This window comes from Podarcis vaucheri, assembly GCF_965113315.1.
Source record: "Podarcis vaucheri genome assembly, chromosome: Z".
Taxonomy (NCBI): Eukaryota; Metazoa; Chordata; class Lepidosauria; order Squamata; family Lacertidae; genus Podarcis; species Podarcis vaucheri.
Window position 1 is genome coordinate 29,278,802 of NC_138758.1, and position 22,842 is coordinate 29,301,643.

Below are 22,842 nucleotides of genomic sequence, written 5' to 3' on the forward strand. Positions count from 1 at the left end.
ATACGTTACAAAGGAATACCGTATTTCTACGAAATCATTTTCCGTTGTATATCAGCAAATAGTTCAGAGATGGTAGCACAGCCATCTCCAATCTGGTGCCTTTCAAAAGTTTGACTGCAACTCCCATCAGCCCCAGCCAGCTGATGGGAGTCGAAAACATGTGGAGGGCACCAGGTTGGCAAAGTGTGTGGCAACATATAGTAATTATTTCAAATAACCATTAATAGATTTATTCGCCTACATACATTTGACTAATCCTCTTTCTACAGCTATGTTGGTGACCACCATCGTATCTTGTGACTGCAAATTCTAAAAATATTAATTATGTGCTTTGCAAATAAATACATCTTCCAGTCTGCCTTGAACCTTCTGCCAACAAGCTTAACTGGGTGAACCATGATCCCAGCATTATGAGAGAGGAAGAAAAATGCATCTGTCTTACTTCCTCCATGCTAGGGATCACCAACATGGTGCGCATGAGCACCAGTATGCCTACTATGTACCTCCTATGGTGCTTGCAAAAGTTCTAAGTAAATATTCCCTTAAAAATCCAAAATGCATGATAGACTGTTGCTCTTCCTGCTCTGTTCTTGTCTGCAGTGGCTCAGCCTTTCCTACATTGAATATGCTGCATTAGACGTGCTCACATTTCATTAGATACAAAGATTGGACACGCATCCTCTAATGAACAAACAAGAGTGCAAAATACACCCTCCTTGTTAGCAAGCGCAGCAGTGGCTCCTGTATGTGCCCTTTCTTCCATGGATTTTGTGATTGGGCCAGTGACACTCACCCATAATTCCAAATGTGCCCACAAGCCCCAAAAACTTGCTATATGCCACCCATAACTTTTATAATCCTCAATTATGCTTCTTTTGCATATCTTTTGAAAATAAACTACCCCCCCAATATATTATAACTTTCACTTTCAGAAAGATGCTCCAGCCCCATTTTCTGTACCTTCTACAGCTTGACAAAATCTAATGCAAGAGAAATCTGAAATGAGAGAACAAATGCATTCTTAGACTGGAACTACACATTACTTTAAACAAGGGGTTGCAAAAGGAAACAGCAATGGTAAGTTTCATTCCACCATAACATCTAGGATCACTTATAGTGCTTTGACCAGGCCAGTGCAGAGCTTGTCTGAGGTCCAGGGTGGGAGTTTTGTCCATAAGATGGACCACTGCAGTGCAACCGCCTCATCTGATCTGATGCTACACACTAATTTGCATTAACACAGGTTCAGATTTTACTATTGAAGTCTTGCAGTGCATATGGACAGGCATGGCCGTTTCACCCATTAAGTCCCAGTTCGGCTGGGAAGGATGGGGGCATTTTTGGCATGACAGTTTAAGTCTGGCAGGCCCCTGGCAGGGCCCTCTGGCCAACTTAGCCCTCCAATGCCTGCAGCAGGTGTACCCAGCTTCCCTCTCCCTTGCTTTGGCCTGTCCTTGACGTTATGGGATTGTGTATTTCTGTTCCTATCGCCACCTGTTGTTATCGCTTGCTGTTTTTCAGCCTTGGATTCTGAATATGCACCTGGATATTTTGTCCCTTTTGTTTGCTTCCTGTGTTTGGTGCGCCCCCCCCACCTTTTCTCACGGTTGCAATTATTATAGCGAGGGGATTTTTTCAGCCGGAACTCACTGGAGCTCAGTTCTGGCTCTTCTCAGGTGGATGCCATTGCCATTATAAGAGAACAAGGGAGGCATTCGTAATGAATTCCAGTACCTCTTTTTCTAGAAAAATAGCAATGATTATAGTACAATACATGAAGCTCCTTTGTCCGGGGGTTGTGTTCCGGGTCATTGCATGTGCCAGCAGTCACATGTAAGCCTGTTCCACCCCAATTCTAGGACTGAAAGCCATGCATGTATTGGCAGTTGCACCTCAATTGGACACGTGCAAAATGGTCACCACCTGTACCAACTTTGTGCCACAATTGGGAGCAAGGAAAGCAACACACTGGCATGTCTTTCCACATTCATGCATTTACAAACATGTGCCAAAACCACTCTTATTCCCCTTGGTGGTGTCTTCTCAGAGCTTGTAGTTTTATAATGCTGCATTGCGAAGGGTGTATAAGTGTGTGTGTGTGTGTGTGTGTGTGTGTATCCTTGATAAATGTGGGATAACTAGTCTCATATAACCAACATTCTTGAGTCAAATTAATGCATGAAGGGGTTCAGACCATAGAAAAACCTGTCCTGCCAGGCTCAGGTTTTCTTTTTCTTTTCTTTTTTGCAGCGAGAAGCTGGGATTTGGGAAAGAAGTGTGAGGACTCTTGATAGGGTCCTAGAATAAGGTTACCAGTTTTTTCCCCAATGAATCCAGGGACACTTTTCAACTTCCTAAATAGATGGATTTTGTCAGGGGACTGATTTGTAATTCTGGGGACTTTTCCCAAGAAACAGGGACGTCTGGTAACCTTATCCTAGAATCCTCCCTCCTCCTTCCCAAAGCCTAGTTAGTGCTTTCCCAGCTCAACTCCTTCCCAAAGTCCAGTGCCCTGCTAAAGCTCAACCACTTTGGAAAAAGCAGCATGAAGGGGGGCTAGGTGGAAGGGTGTCAAATTTTGGCTTTGCTTCCCCATTTGACAAGGCAGTGTGCAGTCCGCAGATTTCTTGTCAAAGTACTATTGCAGCCCTCTTGTATGAAGGTTGGACCACCCTTAACTACATAATCAATACTTTGTACCCCTCCAGTCTACCTGAGAAGCACAAGGTGTGAATAGGCTACACTCTAACGAGCCTTATTGAGCGCCTGTACCAATAATTTAGCAACATTCACCACTTTGCAACTAAGCCATGTTTTACCACCTGTGCAACTTTTCTGACTGATGCATGGAAAAATGAACCTCTGAAATGATCTCTGAAAAGTTTGTACCGTATGTTCCGGCGTATAAGATGACTTTTTAACCCAGCAAAATCTTCTCAAAAATCAGGGGTCATCTTATACGCTGGGTATGGTTGTGGGGGGTCGCCTGAGTGAAGGGGTGGGGGGCTTCAATTATTTAAATGGCCACAGCGCATTCTTCCCTTGCCTTCCCAAGCCGTTTTGCCTTGCTCCTTCTAGCTGCCTTTGTGGCGCAAGCCTCTGGCTCCTTTGTTTCACCCTCGGCTGCTACAGCGTGTGTGCGAGGAGGTGGCAGGAGAGCAGGCAGGAAGAGGAGGCTGCTTATCTCTCCCTGCGTGTCTCTCTGCTGAGCATCTCGTCAAGCAGGGATTTTTTATTTTCTTTTTTAAGTCTCTGGATGGAGCCACTCAACGCAGCAGGGCGCACATTTTTATTAAGCATATAGCTCTCTCCTCTCCTCTGAGACAGCTGATCCCGCCCTTTGATCCCGCCTGGCAGGTTGCTCGGATCGCCTGTCTGAAGCCCTGCTGGGGTTGCTGCTGCCGCCGCCCTCTCAGCCTCCTCACGCCGGGGCCAGCGTCTGCAATCCGGGATGGCTTCACCACCGCTGGTGCCGGACCTTGTGGAGCGCCCATGCTGCTGCTGCGGAAGCTGCCGGGCTGGCAGCCATCAACACTGGTCTGTGGCTGCCGTAGAGGTTCCTACTATTAAGTTGCTCTGTCTTTACAAGTGTTTACATAGATTAGAGTTCCTCACTTTGCCTCATAAGCATGTATTGAAAGGGTGGGAACTGCAGTCTTAAATGGACTTATCTGGGGAGTAAGTTAGCCCCATTAAACTTGGAGGGATGTGTGTGTAGTGCATATTGTGCTGTAAAGCATATTGTGCTGTAAAGTACATAACTTGGAACAACTTCAGATGTGACTTTAACAAGTAATGTGCTGCTGACCTGTGTTGTGTCTGTTGGTCCGCTAATGCCATCATCTTTGAAGTGGGGACACACATGGTTTTACAACCATGAAGATGTATGCTGAAGCTCTGATCCTTGAAGCTCTGTGCAGTGTGTTTCTGTGATGTTTATTATTTAAAACATGTTGAAGACTACAGGTTCTAGAGAGTGTGTGCAGCATGGGGTTGTAATGCATAGCTGTTAAAATTGTGAAGGAGCTTGCAGAAGGCATGTTGAGTGATAAGTAAGCATCTGCATCATATCTTGAGTATTGTGCTTTTCTAATCATCAGCATCATCCCCTTCCTTAGGTTATGCCTTTCACCCCATTGCCTCTTTAGGCTTCTGTTAACTGCCCATTAATACTCCTTTTGTCCACTCACCTTTTCCATGTTCCCAATTCCTTCCTTGCATTTAGCATTTTTTGACTGCCTTATTCCTCTCACACACTACCCTTCATTCCTCCCCCCTCATGTTTCCACTTAACAACTCTTTCTCTTTTTCTGACTTACCTTCCATTTTTGCTCTTAATGGCTTTTTCAATTACTCTTTCATGCCTTCTCAATTTGTCTCTTCTTAATGCTCCCTTTTAGCTGCTCCTATGCATGTTTACTCACAAGTAAGCCCCACCACTCTGGGATTTTCTCCCTGTAACCCTGCATAAGAGTGTAGCCTTGCAGTACCAGCCCTTATGCATGCTTATTTAGAAATAAGTGCCACAATATTTAATAAAGCTTACACCCCAGCAAGTGTGTTTATCCTTCCTTTCAGCTTTAGAGTGAGTTAGGAAAAGTTTAATCCACTTGCACTGTGTTATGTTTACATGTTTGATGACAAACAGCCTTATGTTTATAAGTGACATGCTAAGTACCTGCATGTCATAAGCCTTTGAATTAACATTACCATATTGAAATAAAATCTGGTGTTTTTTTAATTCTTATTTAGTGTGTGTTGGAAGAGGGATAGTCTTATATGGCGAGTATATCCCAAACTCTATATTTTATCTGGAAAAGTTGGGGGTCGTCTTATACACTGGAAAATACGGTAAGTACAAATTTTAACTTACCTAATGTTTGGTCTTCTGCTATGCTGGGGGAAGAAGGAAGTCTTAGAACTCACAAGGGTATATTTTAAGGTATGCAGGCTAAAATTTGGCATTACTTTGCTGCATATTTTGTGACTTTAAATCTCTGCTGGGGTTCTCTCACCAAAGAGTACTTCCCCAAACCTGAATCTTGGCATCCAAGGAATTTTCCTTTCTCTATATATATATTATACCTTTTCCCCCTTACTGAAAAGGTCTCGGGAACCTAACAAACGTGGTTACAAAGCATGGATCCACATGGATCCTCAGGATTTTTTGCAGTGGTTTACCTCAAATACACCATCAGATTACATGGCATGTCCAGGGCTACAGCCTGCACCAAAAAAACCACGCATCCACTGTTGTGTGGGGCCGCAATGGCACAAAAACGTGGTTACAAAGCATGGATCCACATGGATCCTCAGCATTTTTTGCATTAGGTCACCCCAAATTCACCATCAGATCACATACAACGTCCAGGACTACACCCTGCACCAAAAAAACTACACACCCAATGTTGTGTGGGGGCCGCCATGGCCAAAAACGTGGTTACAATGCACGGATCCACATGAATACTCAGGATTTTTGCACTGGGTCACCCCAAATTCACCATCAGATCATAGCATGTCCAGGGCTACAGGCTACACCAAAAAAAACCACGCACCCACTGTTGTGTGGGGCCGCAATGGCGCAAAAACGTGGTTACAAAGCACGGATCCACATGGATCCTCAGGATTTTTGCATTGGGTCACCCCAAATTCAACATCAGATCACATAGCATGTCTAAGGCTACATCCTGCCCCAAAAAAACCACGGACCCACTGTTGTGTGGAGCCTCAATGGCGAAAAAACATGGTTATAAAGCCCGGATCCTCATGGATCCTTGGGATTTTTGCATTGGGTCACCCCAAATTCACCATCAGATTACATAGCATGTCCATTGCTACAGCCTGCACCAAAAAAACCACGCACCCACTCTTGTGTGGGGCCGCCATGGCGCAAAAACTTGGTTACCAAGAATGGATCCACATGGATCCTTTGGATTTTTGCATTGGGTCACCCCAAATTCACCATCAGATCACATAGCATGTCTAAGGCTACAGGCTGCACCAAAAAACCCGCGCACCCACTGTTGTGTGGGGCCGCAATGGCGCAAAAACGTGGTTATAAAGCACGAATCCACATGGATCCACGGGAGTTTTGCACTGGGTCACCCCAAATTCACCATCAGATCATAGCATGTCCAGGGCTACAGCCTGCACCAAAAAGACCATGCACCCACTGTTGTGTGCTGCCAGCATGGCATAAAAACGTGGTTACAAAGCATGGATCCACATGGATCCCTAGGATTTTTTTATTGGGTCACCTCAAATTCACCATCAGATCACATACAATGTCCATGGCTACAGCCTGCACCCAAAAAACCACGGACCCACTGTTGTGTGGGGCCGCAATGGTGCAAAAACGTGGTTACAAAGCACGGATCCACATGGATCCTCAGGATTTTTGCATTGGGTCACCCCAAATTCACCATCAGATGACATACAATGTCCATGGCTACAGCCTGCACCCAAAAAACCACGGACCCACTGTTGTGTGGGGCCGCAATGGTGCAAAAACGTGGTTACAAAGCACAGATCCACACGGATCCTCAGGATTTTTGCATTGGGCTACCCCAAACTTACCGTCAAATCAAACTGTTTCCTAGTTCTGCTGGATCTCTCAGCGGCGTTTGATACCATCGACCATAGCATCCTTCTGGACCGTCTTGAGGGGCTGGGAGCTGGGGGCACTGTTATACAGTGGTTCCGCTCCTTCCTCCTGGGCCGTGTTCAGAAAGTGGTGGTGGGGGATGAGTGTTCAGACCCCTGGGCTCTCACTTGTGGGGTGCCTCAGGGTTCTGTCCTCTCCCCCATGCTTTTCAACATCTACATGCAGCCGCTGGGAGAGATCATCAGGAGGTTTGGGCTGGGTGTTCATCAGTATGCGGATGACACCCAGCTCTACCTCTCTTTTAAATCAGAACCAGTGAAGGCGGTGAAGGTCCTGTGTGAGTGTCTGGAGGCGGTTGGAGGATGGATGGCGGCTAACAGATTGAGGTTGAATCCTGACAAGACAGAAGTACTGTTTTTGGGGGACAGGAGGCGGGCAGGTGTGGAGGATTCCCTGGTCCTGAATGGGGTAACTGTGCCCCTGAAGGACCAGGTGCGCAGCCTGGGAGTCATTTTGGACTCACAGCTGTCCATGGAGGCACAGGTCAAATCCGTGTCCAGGGCAGCTGTTTACCAGCTCCATCTGGTACGTAGGCTGAGACCCTATCTGCCTGCGGACTGTCTCGCCAGAGTGGTGCATGCTCTGGTTATCTTCCGCTTGGACTACTGCAATGCACTCTACGTGGGGCTACCTTTGAAGGTGACTCGGAAACTACAACTAATCCAAAATGCGGCAGCTAGACTGGTGACTGGGAGCGGCCGCCGAGACCATATAACACCGGTCTTGAAAGACCTGCATTGGCTCCCAGTACGTTTCCGAGCACAATTCAAAGTGTTGGTGCTGACTTTTAAAGCCCTAAACGGCCTCGGTCCAGTATACCTGAAGGAGCGTCTCCACCCCCATCAGTCTGCCCGGACGCTGAGGTCCAGCACCGAGGGCCTTCTGGCGGTTCCCTCATTGCGAGAAGCAAAGCTACAGGGAACCAGGCAGAGGGCCTTCTCGTTAGTGGCGCCCGCCCTGTGGAACGCCCTTCCAGCAGATGTCAAAGCGATAAACAACTACCTGACATTCAGGAGACATCTTAAGGCAGCCCTGTTCAGGGAAGTTTTTAACGTGTGATATTTTACTGTATTTTTGGTTTTTATGGAAGCCGCCCAGAGTGGCTGGGGAGGCCCAGCCAGATGGGCGGGGTATAAATAATAAATTATTATTATTATTATTATTATTATTATTATTATTATTATTATTACATATCTGTGGCCACAGCATTAACCACAAAATCATACATCCACTGTTTCGTTCAGAATATTTTTTTTCTTGTTTTCCTCCTAGGTGCATCTTATGGTCAGGTTGTTCTTATGGAGCGAAAAATACGGCAGTTTCCATTATTTTATTTATTTTTATTTTACTTGTGTGTCAATGAGTAGAATTCTTGTCTTTGTATTAAAGCCTTAGTGAACAATTTATAATTTAGAAAGAAAGAAAGAAAGAAAGAAAGAAAGAAAGAAAAAGAAAGAAAGAAAGAAAGAAAGAAAGAAAGAAAGAAAGAAGGCATACCTTCATGCATTAATTACACTTAAGGATGCTGGTTATATGAGACTGGTTACCCCACTTTTCCAAAAGGGCAGAGGGAACCACCCTCACCATCATGGCTGCAAGTGGAGCAGCCCAGAGGCTTTGAGGGCACCATTAGAAGACCTCAAGGGCGCCATTACAACATAAAAGTAATTGTGCCCATGACTGCCACATTGGTGACACTTGCTTTTGCATGTCCTTTTTTGCCTACTAACATTTACTCAAGCTTTTAGAGAACCATGTGAATCACCATACAACATACTGAGAAACAAAACTGAATAGCCAAAAATATGACTGGAAAAAGTGACAAATCCAGTGTAAACACCCTCTGAGCCAACTCCACCAGCACAAACTGCCACATGCAGTCTCACTTTGATTTAGTTTTGCTTCAGATCCCTTTGATGGGCCAAACAGAGGGTTTTTTTAGAGAGAGATGTCTCTCCGGCAAATTACAATGCTAGTCTTGTTCCACAAGACAGCAACACAGGGGCATGCTTTGTCAGTCACATGTGCTCGTCTGAGGAAGCGACTCCAAATAACACACAGTATTGAAAAAAGAATAAAAGAAGCTGCAAAACAGGAGGTAATTGTCACCCTTTGTGGATCTAGCCCGGCTAGCAGTTTGGGCAGGCATTATGCAGGCCTGTTATTGGATGCTCACTCAATCAAGGCATAAGAAAATGGTCTTCCTCGTAGTTTACAAGCCTTGTGGAGTAGCCATGCTTTTTTATTCAGACTTGCACTAGGTCAAAACAACTAACAGTTTTGCGCAAACATTTTCAGCAGTGCCATAAAATCTCTCTTACTTTATTAAAATTTTATTTTCAGTACACCTTGTGAAAAGGTTAGGAACAGAAGAAGAGCTGTCTGCTAAATCAGTCCAAAGGTCTATCTAGGCCACATTCACACCATACATTAAAGAACTATGATACCACTTTACATTAATGGCTTCCTTCAAAGAATCTTGGGAGCTGTAGTTTGTTGAGGATGCTGAGAATCGTTAGGAGGCCCCTGTTCCCATCAGTGATCTACAATTCACAGAGTTCCCAAGATGGTGTTTTTTTTAAAAGATGTTTATTGCAAAAAAAAATTGAATATAAGAAAAAATAAAAAATAAACATACAAAATAATAAGCAGTTAAAAACACACATTAATTTTCAATAACATAACTTCCATACCCTTATTTCCTCCGACCTCCTCATACTTCCCTTCTTTGTATTCCATTTCAGTTTGTTAGTTCAGCAAATCCTTACCATTAAACTTTTACCCATTTATAATCCTTTTTTCATCTCTCCTAAAGCATTACAGCTGGAAACCGCTTAGTTTCTATCCAACATCTTTCTAACATTCATTAATTTTACAGTATTTCTTTAAGTAGTCTTTAAATTTCTTCCAGTCTTCTTTCACCGACTCTTCTCCCTGGTCTCGGATTCTGCCAGTCATCTCAGCCAATTCCATGTAGTCAATCACCTTCATCTGCCATTCTTCTAGGGTGGGTAGATATTGTGTCTTCCAATACTTAGCGATGAGTATTCTTGCTGCTGTGGTGGCATACATAAAAAAATTTCTGTCCTTCTTTTGCATCAATTGGCCGACAATGCCCAGGAGAAAGGCCTCTGGTTTCATCAGGAAGGTATATTTAAATACCTTTTTCAATTCATTATATATCATTTCCCAGAAAGCCTTAATCCTAGGGCACGTCCACCAAAGGTGAAAGAATGTACCTTCAGTTTCCTTACATTTCCAACATTCGGGCAAATGATAGATTTTTGCAAGCTTGACTGGGGTCATGTACCACCTGTATATCATTTTCATAATATTCTCTCTTAAGGCATTACATGCCGTAAACTTCATACCTGTGGTCCATAACTGTTCCCAGTCAGCAAACATAATATTATGTCCAACATCTTGTGCCCATTTAATCATAGCAGATTTCACCGTTTCATCCTGAGTATTCCATTTCAACAGCAAGTTATACATTCTTGACAGATTCTTAGTTTTGGGTTCTAACAGTTCTGTTTCTAATTTTGACTTTTCCACCTGAAAGCCAATTTTCTTATCCAAATTGTATACCTCCATTATCTGATAATAATGGAGCCAGTCTCTCACTTTATCCTTTAATTTTTCAAAACTCTGCAATTTCAATTTATCTCCTTCTTGCTCCAAAATCTCACAATATATCGGCCATTTGGCCTCCATGTTGAGCCTTTTCAAAGCTTTTGCTTCCATTGGTGACAGCCACCTTGGGGTCCCAAGATGGATTATTAAACCACTCTGCAAATTATAGTTCTGAGGGAATAAGGATCTCCTAGCAACCCTCAGCACCCTTTACAGCTCTCAGAATTCTTTTGGAGAAGCCATGACTGTTTAAAGTGGTATGAAAGTGTTTTAAATGTATGGTGTGCATGTGGCCTTACTCTAGCACTGTCTCTTCTTCCACAGTGGCCAAAGATATGTCTTTCGGGTGTCCCACAAGTTGACCTCCTCACCTGAGGACATGGACACGATGCTTGCCACAGTTTGGCTCACAACATACTCATCTTGGCTTACTCATGCTTGCTGTGTGTGTGTGTGTGTGTGTGTGTGTGTATGTTAGTCCAGCTTGGTTAATGCATCTTTGCAAAAGGAGATAGTACCCAATGTCTTGAATAAAGAGGCAGTGTGGCAGCTCCTAAAAAAGCCCGTTCTAGATTGTGAGGTATTTGACAACTACTGCCTTGGAGGTAAGATGCATGAGAAAGATGCATGAGAGGGTGGTGGTGGATGGCTTTTGCTGGGAGAAGACTGGGGAGTGTAAGTAAGCCTGTTGCTCTTGGTCTTAGCAACTTTAGATCCCTTTGCCATGGTATCCTCCTGGACCACACCATGAGTTGGGAGTTGGTGGCACAGTCTTGCAGTGGTTCCACTGCTACTTATGGGATTGAGCTCAGAGAATTGTGCTGGGGAATTGTGTGTCCAAACCACTGAGACTCTTGGGCTTTGAATCTGTGCAACAGGGTGAGCTCCCGTTGCTCTGTCCCAGCTTCTTCCAACCTAGCAGTTCGAAAGCACACCAGAGCGGGTAGATAAATAGTTACCGCTGCAGCGGGAAGGTAAACGGTGTTTCTGTGTGGCTTCTGTCACAGTGTTCCGATGTGCCAGAAGCAGTTTAGTCATCGTGGCCACATGACCCGGAAAGCTATCTGTGGACAAATGCCAGCTCCCTTGGCCTGAAAGCAAGATGAGCGCCACGACCCCATAGTCGCCTTTGGCTGGACTTAACCTTCCAGGGGTCCTTTACCTTTTACCTTTGCCCCCTGCTACTTATGGGATTGAGTTCAGAGAATTGCCTTGGGGAATTGTGTGTCTACTCCCTGGAAGTGTTGTTGTGGGTTGCCGCAAATGGATATTTTGTCCCATTCCCACACTGCACACCCAACCCGGTGCTGTTTAATATCTATATAAAGCCACTAAGAACTATCACTAGAAGATTTGGGACATGGGCTACATTCACACTATATATTTGAAGCACTATGAAATCACTTTGAACTGTCATAGTTTCTCCCCAATAATTCTCAGAGCTATAGTTTGTTAGGAACTGCCCCTGCCGCCCCTAATATTCCCCTCCCACAGACTGTGGAATTGATTGTAAAACCACTCTGGAACTTGTAGCTCTGGGAGGAGAATATAGAGTCTCCTAACAACTCTCAGCACCTACAACCCCTAAGATTATTTGAGGAAAAGCCATGACTGTTTAAAGTGGTATCATGGTGTTTTAAATGTATGGTGTGAATGTGGTCATGGTGCCATCAGTATACAGTACTGTAAAACCGAGTTCTATTTCACTGTGACATCTGAATCAAGAGACACTGTGACTGTTTTGAACCAGTGCCTGAGTGCCAACAGACTGGATCCTGATAAGATGGAGACTGTGGGTGAGTGGTTCCCAGGTCTGGATGTTGAGGAGTTTATCAATTCTGGTAAACAGGTATGTGTTTGGGGGGTGATGCTCTTCCTCTTCTTTCTCACTGCTACCAGCTGCTTGCTTGCCAGGCAGAAAGCAGGTGAGCAATCAAATCAAGCCATCTACAGCTCTTCATTCTCACCACCACTGTCTGGGCCACAGCAAGAAGTAGGAAGATGAGCTAGCAAGTTGCCATAGTGAATAGAAGGAGCAGCTTTAGGTGCTCCTACCAATGGTCCTCTTTTTATGGTGTGAACCCTCAAGAAGTTGCCTTGATCATGTGGACCTTTGACACTAGCCCTGCCTCTCTCACTGTTATTTCTCATAACTGGTAATTAAGCTAGTGTGTCCTAGTGGTTAGAGTGTCAGACAAGGGTCTGGGAGACCAGAGTTCAAATCCCCAGATCACTAGTGACTGTGGCCCACTAGTTGCCTTTCAGACTAACCTACCTCACAGGGGTGTTGTGAGGATAAAATGGGGAGAGGGGACCATATACATCGTCTTGAACCAATTGGAGGAAAGGTGGGATAGAAATTTAATGATGTATAAAATAATTTAGAGGCATATACTGCCTTTGAGGCTGAAGTTTCTACGGAGTCTTTGTGCCTAGCAGCCATTGGCAGGCTAATCTTCCATGAATCTGTCTAGCCCCCTTTTAAAAGTCCATGTTTACTTATTGCCCTTCCTTGCTATCAATCTCAGCTAACTTCACTTGCCCTCAGCACTTGCCCATAGCCAGACTGACTGACCTACATTGTGCTTCGCACCCCATCCACTGTGTGACATCCAAGTGGACACCAAATAATTCATGTGTGGTTTTTCCTGTGCCTCTTTTTATTTTTGTTTTAGATTGAGTTCCCAGTTTTATATTTTTAGTTATGTTATTATATTTCTACGGATAAGAACAATTTTTAAAAGATGTGTAAAAGAAAAACAACACCACCACCTACCAGCAGAGGCAGCTAAAAACAGAGAAAGCTAAAAACAGAGGAGAGGGGTCAGATGGTCACCTGTTGAAAAGCCTAAAATGCCTGAGCAAGCAGGTAGAAGAGTTTGGATTTGATATCCCGCTTTATCACTACCCGGAGGAGTCTCAAAGCGGCTAACATTCTCCTTTCCCTTCCTCCCCCACAACAAACACTCTGTGAGGTGAGTGAGACTGAGAGACTTCAAAGAAGTGTGAGTGGCCCAAGGTCACCCAGCAGCTGCATGTGGAGGAGCGGAGACGCGAACCCGGTTCCCCAGATTGCGAGTCCACTGCTCTAAACCACTATGCCACACTGGCTCCCAGTGTAGATCATTTGGCACTGAAATTATAACAGTGCAGGCGCCTGTGAACATGTGATTCCATTGTTAAAACATCTACACTGGCTGCCCATCTACTACTGAGCCAAGTTCACGGTCCTTGCATTAACTGACAAAGCCCAGAACAACTTGGGTCCTGACTCCTGGGTACCTCAGGGAGCGCCTGAATGCTTTTTGCCCCAGCTCTGTCACTGAGATCATCTGCAGGAATGTCCTTGGTCATTCCCCAGGTTGGTGAGGCTCATCTAACAACAGCAAGAAACTGAGCCTTGAGTGTCATTGGCCCAGTCCTGTCAAATATTCAGCCACTGGAGATTCAGCAGGCGCCTCCTCTGCCAAACTTTAAATGCCTGCTGAAAGCTCTTCTATTCCGTCAGGCTTAGGTAGGCAATAAAACAAATAAACCCTTTTCATCCCAATGACCACATTCCTCTATGGGCAAGCTTCTGGGCCACAAAGGCAAAAGCGGGCAGAGAAACAGGTGAGAGGCTACATTGTCAGATACTTCTATGCATGCATCCACGCACATGCGCACGCACGCACACACACACACACACACACACACACACTCCATCCAGACAAGCAAGAAGCATTATCAGAGTTCAAGAAGACACAAAAAAGCACAACTGGTGAGAGGTGCAGCCTCAGAAATATACATGGCCTGGGCAGAGTCCCAGGGGCCAGTAAGATACAAGATTCTCCACCCCTACTATATTATCATTCCAGAAACAGGATGCTGCCACAGAGATGGTTCTATTCAGCACCACTGAACCTAGCTTGGTATTGTTGACACTGACTGGCAGCATCTCTCGAGGGTGATGACTGTTCAGCTGGCATAAACCCAATATAAGTTTGTCATGCGGACACATCATCAGATTTTTAAAATGGGAAAACTCCCATGATCCCTGATCAGTGGAAATGCTGGCTGGGGCTGATGGGACTGGAGTCCAACAACATCTAGAGGGCTGCAATTTTCTCATTCCCAAGTTAAAGAAATATGCATGTTTCATTTCTGTCCCACTGTTGTCTTCGGCAAAAATATTTTTGCAGAACCCCTAGATCCACTAACCAGAATGGTGCAAAAGACTCAAAATTAAAGGATTCTCACACCAGCATTTGTAATAGTATCAGAACAAAATGAGACTCACAGTCCTTCCATGTAAAACACCACTCATGATACCTCAATCTTCTTTCATTTCAGCAATTTAATTTAGGGGAGGAAGGGAGTCATTTTGTTATTAAACAACTGAGAGTCAGAAATCCTTGACAATCTACTGCAAATCATCCAGAGAATCTCCCAGCAGATCCCGATCTATCATTTGCCAATCCCTACAGTGCAGGCAATGATTGCTCCCTCTTATTGCTTTCAGAACTTTGAAACACTCATATCTGGCTGCAGCCTCAGGCCTGGTACAGGACACACATGTTTTTAGTTAAAATAATGCTTCCTTGGAGCACACCATTAGTTAAAAGGTATTCAGAATGACACTTTGTACTGTATAAGATAAGGAAGCTTATGCTTATTAAAGGAAGCACAATTTTTATAGGAAAGAGTTATGTAGACCTAACTAACTAGTTGGAGAAACAAAGAAGTCATGCTTGCCCCTTAGTTCTCAGGAGGTAGATCCAAGATGACCTCGTGCCTTGAGATCCAGAGTAAGTGTGCTGAGGAGGAGGAAGTTGTAAACAGAATGCAACCTAAGACATATCAGTCTAAACCTCAAAGGATAGAGAGAAGCCAGCATAGAGGTTAAAGATACAGGGATAGTCTGGGAATCTAGAGTTCCCTTACTCTGTTTAAACCCCATGCAAGCCCTTTTCTGCCAGCTGAACGGCACTCAAACTTCTCTAAGATGCAAAACTCATCAGAAACTTACTGAGGCTCCCCAGCTGCTTAATGATGGCGGCTAAAGTGCTGTTGGTCACACATTCCAGCTCACTGGTAACCCCATCTGGAAGGGCTCCGCGGCAGAGGTGACGAGGTTCTATGTTTCTCTTCACCAACGGCATCTTGGAAGGGAATCAGCAGGGCTTCACCTTGGATAAAGGGTAGACAAGATTACAGAGACCAATTCAGTTTTCTTGTAAGAATTTTTGTGTCAATGGACATTACACTTCACAAAGATTTCATAAGCAAAATGGAAAACAAACAAACCAGGGTCTCTCCCAGAGGAGGTGACATTCTGAAACTGGTGTTGAGGAGAAGAGAAGGAAAGAAAGCCAAGGCAAGGCAAACAAGGGTCAAGAACAGAGAAGCACAGGAAGTTGCCTTACACCAAATTCTATGATTCCATGACTGAATAAAGTTTTCACTCTTGGGGGCCCTAAATAGCAACTTGCCCCTCTCCAATTATAAAGCAACAACAACCCACAGTAAAATTTGCAGAACAAAATATATAAACAAGGAGGGATTCTTTTTATTTTATCTATATTATTTATTAATTTTCTACACCACCCTTTATCTGAAGATTACAGGGTGGTTTATAATATAAAAAACACAAAAGTATATAGCATAATAACAAATGAAAACCATACCCCCAAAAGCACTAGCATCAGCATTCCACTCTCTGTGACAACATTTATTTAGCCACAAACACTATGGGTGTGTGTGGGTTTTTTTGGGGGGGGGGGATGCCTGGATGATTTTCCAGAAAAGCTGCTACAAAGTTTCCTGAACGCCTTGTATTCAGGAATCCACTTCTGCTTGCTTCCTAGGCCTGTTTCTGGTCGCCACAGAACAAATATAGTGGTACCTCTAGTTAAGAACTTAATTCGTTCCGGAGGTCCGTTCTTAACCTGAAACTGTTCTTAACCTGAGGTACCACTTTAGCTAATGGGGCCTCCCGCTGCTGCTGCGCCGCCATGCGATTTCTGTTCTTATCCTGAAGCAAAGTTCTTAACCCGAAGTACTATTTCTGGGTTAGCAGAGTCTGTAACCTGAAGTGTCTGTAACCTGAAGCTTCTCTAACCTGAGGTACCACTGTATTACTGAGGAAGAAGTAAACTGAGCATAAGCAGCACATTCTGTGTGTACACACAAAAGAATGAATATATGTTATGAATTTAGAAAGCAGGTGGGTATAACTCACCTAACAGAACCATCTGGGATATTCAGAACACACAGAGTTATCGGGAAAGGTGAATGACTTGAGCTCTTCAGAGTTGCCATGGCACACATTTATTGAGGTGGCAGAATTTAATTTTTATTGGCTGACAACTCAAGAGTGCCTGGATTCAGAATTCTGTTTTGTTTTTAGCACACACCACCCCTATTAGACTGGACTCACAACAAGAATTTAGTGTGTGCTTTGAGTGGACACAGCTGCATTTTGCTGGATTTGCCTTGATATGCTCATTGTGGCTTTCCCTAGGTACAAAGGAATCGATGCACACTTTTCATTTTGTGAATTGTGCTTCAAAAGGATTTGTTTAGTACATTTGGTGTGCATTCCTTCATCCGGAATGTGTGCTGAATCCCAAAATCTTTGCCACTTTTTCGCTCATTTTGAAGTGAACTATTGTCCATCACTAAACAAGAACCCAGCTGCTTAAACGGATGATGAGTGGCATATAAATTGTGCTGTCAATTCTGCAATAGCCTGTGGGCAATGAATGCACTGCATTAGCCGCTATCATCATTACACACATTGGCACGGAATCTGAGGAACTGCTGAAGAATCAAGTGACATTTAATTTCCTGATGGGCTCAATAAGACACTAGGGAACGTTGTGTTAAACAAGTTTTAATGAACTTATTTCCCAGGCTTCCCCCTGCCTTTATTTTTTTACCCATAATTCCGTTCCATTTCTCTATTAATCTTTAAAACAAAACCCCCTCAAAATACTGTTAAACACTACACTTAGGGGTTCCAGACACTGTTAAACACTACACTTAGGGATTCCAGATTCTGTTTGCTTGCAGTGAAGGTCAGCATAGACTGTGGTGTCTTTAGGATATATGGGGTTGTTGGTTTTTACACCTATATACAACCTGAGCATAGTATGGAGGGGCTCACAGCATTAACACCCCAATAGATCCTGCTTCTCTGTTAGTTAAAGCTTTGGGTCCAGCACAGAGCAAGCCGGTCCCTGTGTTTCCAGCCTGCTTCCAGCTGAGCTCACTCGCACTACTTTGGCTATTGCTCTCCTACCTAGCAGCTAGGTGGGTGGGGTGGAGGAAAGGTCCACCTGTTAGCCTGGGGTGGAGGAAAGGTCCACCTGTTAGCACCATCACCCAGTTGTAGCTCTTGCAACCTAGCCCATCATTTTGAGATGCTGATGAGGACCCTTAAGTGACCTGCAAAGGCCACTGCCTTACAGTGGTACCTCGGGTTACAGACACTTCAGGTTACAGACTCTGCTAACCCAGAAATAGTACCTCGGGTTAAGAACTTTGCTTCAGGATGAGAACAGAAATCGCATGGTGGTGGCGCAGCGGCAGCGGGAGGCCCCATTAGCTAAAGTGGTACCTCAGGTTAAGAACAGTTTCAAGTTAAGAATGGACCTCTGGAATTAAGGAATTAAGTACTTAACCCGAGGTACCACTGTACAAAGAAAACTGAGTAGTCCAGCAACCCCCTCTTTTAAATTCTAAACCCCACGGGATACATGACCCCAATAATTGGAAGTGACTCAGGACATCATGCAGGCTGACATCCCACACAATACCTATTAAAATGTGTGTTCTCTCCCCCAATATGTATCTAAATCTGTATTTCCTTCCCCCTCAAAATAAAAAGGAAAGTTGGAAGCTGCCTTAGCTTCCAAGTCAGAGCACTAGTCCATCTAGCTCAGTGTTCTATACACTGGCTGGCAGTAGCTCCCCATGCTCAGAGTAAGGCCATCAGAGTAAGGCCAGGAACGTCTCCACCCAACAGGAAATCTCCCATTTCTGCGGCTGCTATGGTGGTGGGCAGGCCTTATCCTGCAAAGCCACCCTCCACTTAAGGTAAGTGGTACTCCAAGCCTACCTGGAGATGCCACTGGGTATTGAACCTGAGACCTTCTAGATGCAAAGTAAATGCTTGACTAGGGAGCTATGGCAAAATCATCTGTCAGGAACTTAAAAAGTTGTTCTATGTTAGACCAGTGGTCCATCCAGCTCAGTACTGCCTACACCAGCGCTTTCCAAACTTTTTAAGTTGGTGACACACTTTTTAGACATGCATCATTTCACGACACAGTAATTCAGTTTTACTAGCAAACCAGAGGTTAAACTAACCCCTTTCCAGCTCTGGGAAGATTGTGGGGAGTGTTCATGAGACACACCTACATGCTGCAGCTGACACACTAACACAGTGGTTTTCAACCAGTATGCTGTGGCACCCTGGGGTACCTTGAATGATGGTCAAGGGTGCCACGGGCAACACTGGCCTCTGTCCCTCTTTCTTTCCCTCCCTCCTGTGATGCCCTATTGCATCTCTGTCTCCCAAAGGCTTGCACAGCTGTTTGTTGCAGCAGCCCTGGCTACAAGCTCCCCAGGCAAATGGTGAATCCCAGGTCCCTGTGGGGCAGTGTGAGGAGGCACTTCTCTTTGGGGCAAGGGAAGGCAGCTCAGAGATCAGGGGCAGCAGCTGCAGCTGCCCAGAGGACTCCCAAGGAGAGGAGAGGAAGATGAGGGAACACTCCACAAGGGAGGGTGTTTGAAAAGGGGTGAGGGGCTGCCAGCTCTGCAGGCAAGGGAGTCCCACAGGGGTGCCGCAGAAAGAATGCAGTTGGTCAAAGGAGCTGTGGACTCAAAAAGGTTGAGGACCTCTGCACTAACATGTCACAACACACAGTTTGGAAAACTCTGGCTTACACTGATTAGCAGTGGCTCTCCAGAGTTTCAGGCAGGCGTCCTTCGTCATTCTACTTGGAGATGATGTCAACTGAGTGATCGGGGGCTATATACCAAATCATACCTAAGCTTTCTTATTAGAGATCAAACATGTCTAATTACTGGAGGACAAACTTTTCTAGATTTCTTATCAAGCCTATTTTCATGACCTGGCCATTCCTGCACCCATTTATTTTGAATTTCTGATGGGATGCTGCTCAGATAGTATGGAAAGGATAGGGAGGGTAAGGGAGAGCCCGAGAAAGCATTTCACAAGCTACTTGAATTAGTGGCATGATTAAGGGAACTGGAACAGAAGAGCTACAGACTCCACCTGCCAATTAAATGCCAGCATTCTGTTATGAAATGAACTTGCAAACGCTGGTCTAGAAAAGAATGAATGCAAGGAAGGAATTTGGTTTAGCAAAATGATGGCCAAGATGAAAAGGCAGCACTGGGTCTTCATCCAATACCCAGTGAACTTGGAAGGAATAGTACAAGTGCCTTGGGACAAGGCCACTGGGGAAGAATGGAATTGTTGCAGCAGTTCCTATTCAGTGCGCCACCTCCCCATTAACCATCTCAAGCAATAATATTGAAAGATCATCACGGCTGAAGGCAGAGCTAATCAGGTCCCATTCATCCACTTGCTCATAATTTAACAGCTTTGCCAAAAATATATGGTGGAGCCTCCCACTATAAATCAAGGCAATTTAGAACTGGGTTGGGGAAATTTCACATAGTTTTGCAATTCTAGTCCAGTCTATTTATCTTCCCATCACTTGAACTTTCTTTGAATGTAAATTGATATTTATTTTATTTTTTGTTATGATAACATTTTAAAAACAGAATAGTGCATATATTTCTTATACATCCTACATTGTGAAGTTTTGTCAATGTATTTTAAAAACTTTTTTTAAAAAAATAGTATTATTATGTAATAATAATTTTTATTAGTTTTCAATTACAATCCAATAATAGCCTCATTATAACAGTACCAATTTATAATACAATTATTAATACCAATCATTCAAATACCGGATTATATAATTTAGATAAAGTGCCCCCCCCGCATGCTCGATTTGATGGCTTGATTATTCGCTTTATTTCTGCGTTCCAAAATCTTATTAATTTCCATTACATTCCAGGCATAATAATAATCCCTTACACAACTAAAATATTAATAACTTCTATTTGTGTTGATTTACAAAACTACAAGTGAGGAACTCAAACTATATCCTTGTTCTTCCTGTGAGTGGCAATTATTCTGTCCGTGGTGTTTCTTCCTGTCCTTGTAAGATGTTATGTCTTTCTTTCTCCCGGCTGTTGATGTCATCCATCATGCCTTGGGAAGAGCTATCCCACTGTTGTTCTAGAAATTTCTCCATCGCTCTGTCCCACTTTGTTGTTTTGCAACTTTAACAACAGCTGCAAAAGTCACTCTGTCCCAATAAATAACCTATTTTCACCATTTGCCCTCTCAGTCTGGGAAGAAGAGCGGTCTGTCGAACTGCAGATGACTTAATAAAGAACCTTCTCAGTTCCTTGGCAGTTCACAGACTCCTTTCATTCTTCCTTCCAACTGAAGATATACGAGCAATTATACTTCCAATTAAATTAAATCCTCTTAGCATTATTCAGTTCACTCCATAAATAATAAAAGATAGGGAAAAGTCAGCTCTAAGTTTCAATTGTATACCTTTTGCAAAATAGAGCTACCCTCCCCTTTCCCCTTTTTACACACATAGTTCTGTTTGATGCTATATTCCATATTTATAATCCAATTTCTTCCATCCTTGCTTGTACAAATATAATTTGAACATTCAGAGGAGGGTTGCCGAATCATAAGTGTAGAGAATAAAACTTTAAATAAACTGTAGGCTCCCCCCTCCATCTTTTGTGCCGAATGAAGTCTTAAGTTCAAACCCTAAAGTCCTTGCAGTTGGTTTTGTTCCGTAATTTTTGATCTCATCTTTTCTAACATGCGCCTGTACTTTAGTCCAATTAAACTCTATTTACCAGGAGAACCTCTGCTTCTTAATGGCGATGTTGGAGGGTTTTTAGCTTTTGCACTCAGCACCTCCCTGCCCCCACATTCCATGCCAGAGCGAGAGTCAGGTACCAAGATGAACTGCAAGTGAAGCCCATTCTCCCTGTCCCTGGGGGGAACTTGCAAGGATAATTACCCTCAATCATCCTTGTTTTTCCTTCACCAACGATCTTCCACTGTCGTGGGGAATACCTCCATTAAGGCAGAGTGGAACCAGAAGCCAAATATTAGTATTATTTTAAGAATCATCACATGTACATTCTAAGGGGGGAGGAGTAGCCCATACCTAGCAAAACCAACAAAATTTTCCTAGAGGATGTTTCAAAGACATATTATGAAAAGCTATTAGTATATAAAGTCCTTAACATCTTGGGGTCAGTTTACCTTTGAGATTGCCTGACCCTATATATGCCCATTCAACTGCTTTGATTGCTGGCACTGGCACTGTTATGGGTGCCACATAATACCTGTTCCACATTTGTAAGAAAATGCTCTTTTAGTGCTGCAGCACCTACACTTTGGAACTTCCTGCCTACTGACAACTGGCAAGGCACCTTCACTGTACTCTTTTAGGTACCTGCCTAAGACATTCTTGTTTCGACAAGCCTACCTAGCTGTTTAGAAAGTTGATGCAAGTTTTTGTGTTATATAATCTATTGTTACATTTAACTTTTTGAAAGTCTTAAATTATTGTTAATTTTTTGTTAACTGCTTTGAGGGTGGTGTGTTTTTTTTACAATCAAGTGAAGTATCAAATTGTGATTATTAAGGCTCCATTAGCCTCTGCATCACCTAAAACCACTAAATATTTTAACAACTGAATCACTGATAAATCTTTTAACAAGAGAAGGACTACCAATTTTCTTCTACTCTCTGCTTTACCAAGGACCTGTGAGTACTGGTTAGCAGTAGGAACAGAGTCAGAGTAACTGCTGACTTTTATATTTTCACAAGGTAGAATAGCTCCTGGCTCTTGTTCCCAATACACTTTACTGCTGCCTTCATCAGCATGGTGGCTTCCAGATGCTCTGGACTACAACTCCCATCAGTCCCAGCCAGAACAGCCAGTGGTGAGGGATTATGGGAGTTGTAGGCTAAAATATCTGGCAGGCATTGGGTTAGAGAAGGCTGCCTTACTGAAACAAAAGATATTTGCACACCAGGCAGAGTCTCTTCTATCTTGTTCCAAACTGCAGATTAACCAGAGTTTACACCATTCTCCATGTCATTCTCCCCGCAGAGGTCTATTTTGGGGAGTGTCACCGGTTTGCTTGCACTGGGCACCGAGCCATGAGGATGCTGCAAAGGATGCAGCAACAATGATGAACACAGTCTCTCAGCCTAACCTACATCACAGGTTTATTGTGTGTGTGTATCCATTATTTTAAAAAGATAAGGTAAAGGACCCCTGGATGGTTAAGTCCAGTCAAAGATGACTATGGGGTGGCAGCACTCATCTTGCTTCAGGCCAAGGGAGCCAGTGTTTGTCCACAGACAGCTTTCCGGGTCATGTGGCCAGCAAGACTAAACGGCTCGCCCCGTCAAA

General features: G+C 43.9%; 1 protein-coding gene across 4 annotated transcripts in view; it reads right to left on the reverse strand.

Moving 5' to 3' along the window:
- Positions 1–22,842, reverse strand: part of LOC309523956 (actin-binding protein WASF3-like) — a 68,715-nt gene that overhangs the window by 19,899 nt on the left and 25,974 nt on the right. For 3 of the 4 annotated variants that reach the window (XM_082208263.1, XM_082208260.1, XM_082208259.1), the window contains exon 2: positions 15,306–15,465. In XM_082208263.1, coding sequence (XP_082064389.1) covers positions 15,306–15,438 — 133 coding nt within the window. In that variant the 5' untranslated portion in view covers positions 15,439–15,465. Of the gene's footprint in view, positions 1–9,119; positions 9,204–15,305; positions 15,466–22,842 lie in introns of those variants that run through there. The other variant, XM_082208262.1, reaches the window with a different exon arrangement.